Source organism: Lepisma saccharinum, chromosome 11, assembly GCF_977018435.1.
Source record: "Lepisma saccharinum chromosome 11, izLepSacc3.1, whole genome shotgun sequence".
In the NCBI taxonomy this organism is placed as follows: domain Eukaryota; kingdom Metazoa; phylum Arthropoda; class Insecta; order Zygentoma; family Lepismatidae; genus Lepisma; species Lepisma saccharinum.
The window spans coordinates 47,197,231-47,203,496 of NC_139239.1; the positions used below are offsets into that span (position 1 = coordinate 47,197,231).

At 40.5% G+C, this 6,266-nt stretch overlaps 1 protein-coding gene across 1 annotated transcript; it reads right to left on the bottom strand.

Moving 5' to 3' along the window:
- Positions 1 to 3,432: 3,432 nt before the first annotated feature.
- LOC145995016 (uncharacterized) lies at positions 3,433 to 4,032 on the bottom strand. The gene has a single exon (XM_083131548.1). It carries the CDS (start codon positions 4,030 to 4,032, stop codon positions 3,433 to 3,435), a length of 600 nt encoding a protein of 199 aa, XP_082987674.1.
- Positions 4,033 to 6,266: the final 2,234 nt, after the last annotated feature.

Genomic DNA, 6,266 nt, shown 5'->3' on the forward strand with positions numbered 1-6,266 from the left:
CAGTAACTACCAGTGCACTAATTGCGCCAAATAGCAACTCAAGAAGAAGTATGGCGTACGTTACAACAATCAATGTAAGGTGATTTGTGAAGACTTAGGAAACCTTGTATAGCGAATATGGAGATCTACTGTGCTAAAGTTAAAGATCTTGCCAATAGAAATGTAATGCAACACATTGTTTATTGCCTGTCTGTTAAATTATTATTAAAATAATAATTTTATAATTTAATAATAAAAATAATTATTTTATTATTAAGAGAATAATTTCATTACATCTTAGTTTTCAGTGAACCAAGACATTAACATTATAAAATTGCTTGGTAGCTCGCCATGTATTTTCAAGTATGGAAAGTAGCTCCATGTCTCAGGCAGTTTGGCAATCTCTGTCTTAAGCGCTTCACTCGCGATCACGCCGCCGTAGGCATCCGGTTGAAGTCCCGGTCTGGGCACAGCCGTTCTTTCGTCAATTTCATTGAGTCATAACCTCTCATGGTCACGACTAGTCAAAATATGCAGAAAAGCAACGTTCATTAGAAAAGACGAATACGTTCAAGGGAACAAAATAGTGACTTAAGGTGAAATCCAGCCATCATCATCACACTAAGAATACAACATATAATTGGTAACAGGACATATCTACTTTATTATAAAAGCCAAGTCTAAAAGCATTGGAATTTGAAAAAACTTTGTAATTGTAATTTAGAAGCATCAAAAACAACATTATGTTACAATTATGAATATGAAATTATGCCTCCCTGGGAAAATTACAAGGGATATATTTCTTTTGTGTGAGAAAAATGCCAGCGTCTCCCAACTTGATTCCCACTCTGTATGTTGCCGATATAAAATATATATGAACAATGATGGTAATATCAGTTTTGAGACCTGCTGTCCAAATCGGGATTTTCAACTTTCAACTCCATAATTTGACAAGTTCCGTCTTTTAAATGCAGCCTCCTCAATTATGACTGATTAGAACAAAGGCTTATTAAGGCCAAAGTGGTATACCTTGAATTTTTAATCTGAAGGGATATTATGGGTGTGTGACAACAAAATGGACATCAACTGTGGCCCTTTTCCGAGAGATTTAATTGTCACAAAAAGAACTGTGGAGGGGTGATAGGGGAGCGTTGACGATGTTTGCGTGTATGTGAAAAATTCCATGATTACATGAAATTGATGAAACGACACTCGCAAAGAATATACATGCCCAGATCGAGACAGGAATCAGAAACTTTCTGTGACGAAGTCAAAATCAACCACTTAACCTATTGGTTGGTATAAACTCTTTGCGCCCCCCTTTTAACTCGTAGCCCCTCCCCTCGCACTACGGAGTCTGTGAGGCCTTCATTTCCGCCACTGTGTATGATGTTTCTTTATTTCACATACATTTTAGAAGAAATATTGCATAGCTCAAGTGTTATATTCAATTCGTCCAATTTACCAAAGCGCTTACTTTTTTGTTAAATGGAATTGGAACAAGTTTCTAATTACGAAATCAAAGAATGTGATACATTTCCACCCCTCTCTTTCCTCCTTCAAACAAAATTTTCTCCCTTCTCTGAAGTTCAAAGCTTCGATAACGAACCTTCATGTTTGCATTACATCTTATTTTTCTGCTAATTGGAGTCAGTAACAAGTTCCCGAACCAATTATACTTTGATTGTCAGCCTCCCGATTTCCACCACGATCTGAGAGAGACAGGGAAGCTTTTTCAAAAAAACGAAATTTACATTTTAAGAGGATTTCTCTTCCCTCCTCAACAGAGAAAAAAGCACAAGATTTAGGAAATAAATTAAAGATAGCAGAACCTAACGCAAGCACTGCCATCTACAATTGACATTTCAATTTTACAAAATGTTCAGCTCTGCAACGTGGTTTCTCACAGAGGGAGGAGAAAAAGAAACGATTAAGTTTTTACGCCTCCGAAACGAGTTCCTTTCCTATCGACGTTTCCTCATTTAAAATGCAAATTTCTTCATTAAGAGGTGGTCGTTAACTGACAGGAACGTTCACCTTCGTGTTATTTTTTCTCCCTTTCCTCCCTCCCCTCCCCCCCCTCCTCCCCATCTCTCGGTGCCTTTCGGGATCGGTTGATTAAATTTCAGGAAATAACACGGCTGCCACGGAGCGACAGAAATCTTACATATTCAAACACTGAAGATGCTTTTTTTTCGATCTCCGTGTCTTGCAAATTATTTCGCTTGCAGTCGTTAGCTTACAAATGTCACAGGTTGATTTTCGTGCCTTGCGGATTTCACTTATAATGGCGTACTGGCCATAACGGACAAGGGAACATTAGTAGCTAATTCAGGTTTTATTGTACGAGACTCTTTGAATAGAAACATACTGAACTAAAGTGCGCGTCAAATCTCCTGCATATGGCGATAGCCAATAGCAGCGCACTGCAGCGGTGCCATGTCGAAATCTCACACGGAAAAGAGACAGTGTGGTTGAGCGAAACGCCTTGTCACGGAACTAGGCAACGCCGCACGTCTGTGATTCGCTGGTGCTGTTCAGCCGTTCAAGGCAGGAGATTTGACGCGCACCCTAATAACCAAAACACCATGAAACAATAGTTATCGGAAATGAAATATTTTACATATATGAATAAAAAGTTCCTACGGCATCTTAGAAAAAGTGTAAAAACTACTATAGTTGACGAGCTGTATGCGGGTGAAGCCTGACCAAGCCAGGTTGCGCAGTATCAAGGGGAGGAGCTACATGCTGCCATAGCCACTTATTTTTCAGCTGTTGACCACTCAAACAGCGAGTAAAGTCAGAATCGCACGGAACTGGATTTCCAGTAGGAATGTCCTAGAGTCGACGAGCGATATGAAAGCGGCTGACCTTGACAAGTCCGCGCAGAGAGAGAGGGAGATACATTTCCGCTGTTGCCACCTACTCACCGTTCGAGGTTCTCGCCATTCTTTCAAAATAAAAAAAACAATGGCTTACATTCGAACAATTGTAAATTGCCGCTGCACGGCTATTATTGCAACAATCGATACCAATCCTGCACGAGTATTACCAGAAAGATTTAGACAATCGTATTGTGCTGTAAATTAAATGTGTAGAATCTTGAAAGTACGTGAAAGAAATTAAATATTTTATTGACCATTATTATATAGAGAAAAAGTTCTCTTGCGAGCCGATTTTTATTAAATTAGATTTGAAATAACTTCCAGTGAGAAAGTTACAAAGAAAACTCCAAATTTTAAGTTCGTATAATATTTACAGCGATATGTTATTTGGTTACTGAGAAAACGAGAGAAGAACTTGATTCATTCTTTCGCGGCGCGCCAAAGGCAACTTCGTTTACCGCAGATATCATGCGCCAGTCTTGTGCCACTCGCAATAACAAAACAACTGTCTGGCATGCATAACATGAACTGAAAATAAAAAATAAAATGCCATTTACTTACATAACGCTCATTCCGTACTGCTGTCAACCTCGTCACTTGATTCAAGTTCTTCGGAATCCGTGTCTTGCAAATTTATAATGACCTTCTCGATGACATCATCTCTGACTATTTCACGCTGGAAGTCATCTTCTTGTATTTTTTCTGCGTGAGCCACACAATCTGCCCACTCGGAAACACCTATTCTGTCTATTGCTTCGTGAGTCAGTTTCTGTACGTCGGCAATTTTGAAAGTCTTGTTTTTGTCAGCTACGTACCCCTTCACCTGGGCCCAAATTATTTCAATCGGGTTGTACTGACAATGATAAGGTGGGAGACGAACAACTCTGTGACCATATTCTCTTGCTATTATATCGATTTCGTAACTTTTGTGAGTTGGTGTATGATGTTTCACCAACTGCAACAATTCTGCTCGGGTTTGCGTGCTTGCATGGGGAATGTTCTTGTTACAGAGCCATGCCATAATATCCGCCTTCCTTGTATTCGAACAAGGCGTTTTATCCACTTGCAAGGAATGTATGCTCGTGTTGTCCATTACAATCACGGATTCGGGAGCGAGAAACGGCAAGAACTGCTCGCAAAACCACTTTCGAAACACGGCAGACGTCATTTCTGAATGATAGTCAGTACTGTTTGTTTTGGAGCGGAAAACCAATTTACTTTGGGGCACAAAGCCTGTAGCAGCTGAACCAGCATGACACACTATAAGACGAGCACCTTTTCCTAATGACACCTTTAACCCACCAGAACCATCACTCATTCTCCAGCAGCTCGTCTTCGTGTGATTCTGGTTGACCCAGGTTTCATCTAAATAGTATATATTTGCAGTACCAGCTTTCCTGATTTCGTGCATGGTTCTGAGGAAGATCACTCTCGCAGCTACAACATCACCCCTCTCCATTAAAAATGTCCTCCCGTCGTTGCCTTTCCTATATCTGAACCCCATGTTTTTCAAAATTTTTAACACTGACCACGTACTGCCTGCAAACCCGATAGCTTCCTTCAATTTAGCCCTAAGTTTCACTGCAGTAGGAAATTCGCCATTTGCGTACATATCAAATATAATATTACGCAATACCCCTTTATCAAAATCGTCCAAGTGCGTAACATTCTTTCGCCGATTACGACGTTTGCCAGGCGAGCGAAAAGAAACCGACCCTGTATCGCCGATCGACGACCTGGCTTCTTTCGCAATCGTCTGAACTGTACGCAGACCTATCCCACATGCAGCCGCTGTACGCTCCTGACATTTGGCAGCACTGCTCCCTGACGAACACGAGGCACTGTCTGCACTGCGAGATTCACTTTGGAAGAACTGATACACTTTGTACACCATATCTCGCGCTTGCTTGTGTAGAATACGACGCTTAGGCGTTTCTGTAGCCATCTTGCACACGTATATTGACAAATTGTTGTGATCACGCTGAAGAAACACGAACAGTCACAACGAAAACCAAACCGATTCTTGCCGCTCGTAAAACAAAAGAACGACATCGCGCGTTTTGCACGGCAGTCTCCACCACCTCCTTTTGCTACTGCGCATCGAGGCTTGTTCAAGGTCAGCCGCTTTCATATGGCTCGTCGACTCTAGTTGGCGTTGGATTGGCTACCCATTTGCTTGTTTTTGTCTCACGATACTTGTTAACGTACTTGTCGATAGTCGAGCAGACATCTGTAAAGATTGACGAGGAATTTGAAGAATGTTGTAGGAGAATTACTGCTTTGTGCTTTTATTAAAAATTAGAAAAAGAAAACTTGAAAAGTATGGACTAGAAATTGGCTCGAGTAAAATATGCATATTCATACATGAGATTCGCAGGATTCATTCATACACAAAAAAACGAACATTTAATATACTTGTAATAATGAGGATTTTCATTTTCAGCTAATCATATTTTTCACGTACACATCTCATCGCGTTGTATAAATACCTAAATATTAATGAACTGAACACGAATGCACTGCAGGTCATCTTTTTACTTCTTTTTTTATCGAGGAACTGACAAAAACAGCCAGCACTCGCAAACCACAGACAAAAACTCTCCTTTGCAAACTCAAAGATTATCTGCACATGGCCTCTGATTGGCAGTTGCACAGAATCCAGTCGAGAAAAGCCAGTAGCAATTAGAACATGTCCGATTCCTCCAAACCAGTCAAGCAGTCAGCCATCACATCCGGGCAGGTAGCCAGTTCAGCGCCGCCAACTAACTGAATCTCCAGTTCCGTGTGATTGGGCCTTTAGTGACAACTCAGGAAATCCTCTCCCTGCGCAGAGTAGTCAAGGTCACCCGCAAAGATACAGAATTGTCAACCCTACCTACGCTTGGTTTGCCTGCCTTAATAGTAGTACATTGTACTGCCTTATATTACAGATAAACGTCTGTTTATATTCACGATTATGTAAGTTTTTTAAAAGTCAACTTGTCAGAATATTATTATTTCAATTATAAGTACACTCTGTCCAAGGAATCTCTGGAGTAGCGAGAGTTGTGGCTCGAGAGGGCTCGACCAATGAACGCGTAAGAGGAGAAGTGAGTGCATGGATAAAAAACAGACTCCGGCTGTTTGCAGCAGCGCGCACTGCTGTCATCCTCCTTTCTCCCCTTCTCTACCGTTATGCGCGGCCTTGCTCCACGAATTCCTGAGGCAAGAGTACATACGTTTCTAACTCCCACACTGTTTAAATTGTATTAACATTTCCGCTTGCTTGGAAATATAATTTTTACTGTATTATTTTATTTACTTATTAGTTCTCTTCTTGTATCAAACTTTTTAGAGCGTATAATATAGAAATATAAAATATTATTATCCTTTAAAGATTTAATCACGATCTTTCCTATGTTC

What these genes read in the sequence shown, in the direction of transcription:
- LOC145995016 (XM_083131548.1), bottom strand. Translation starts at nt 4,032, where the DNA reads ATGACGTCTGCCGTGTTTCGAAAGTGGTTTTGCGAGCAGTTCTTGCCG.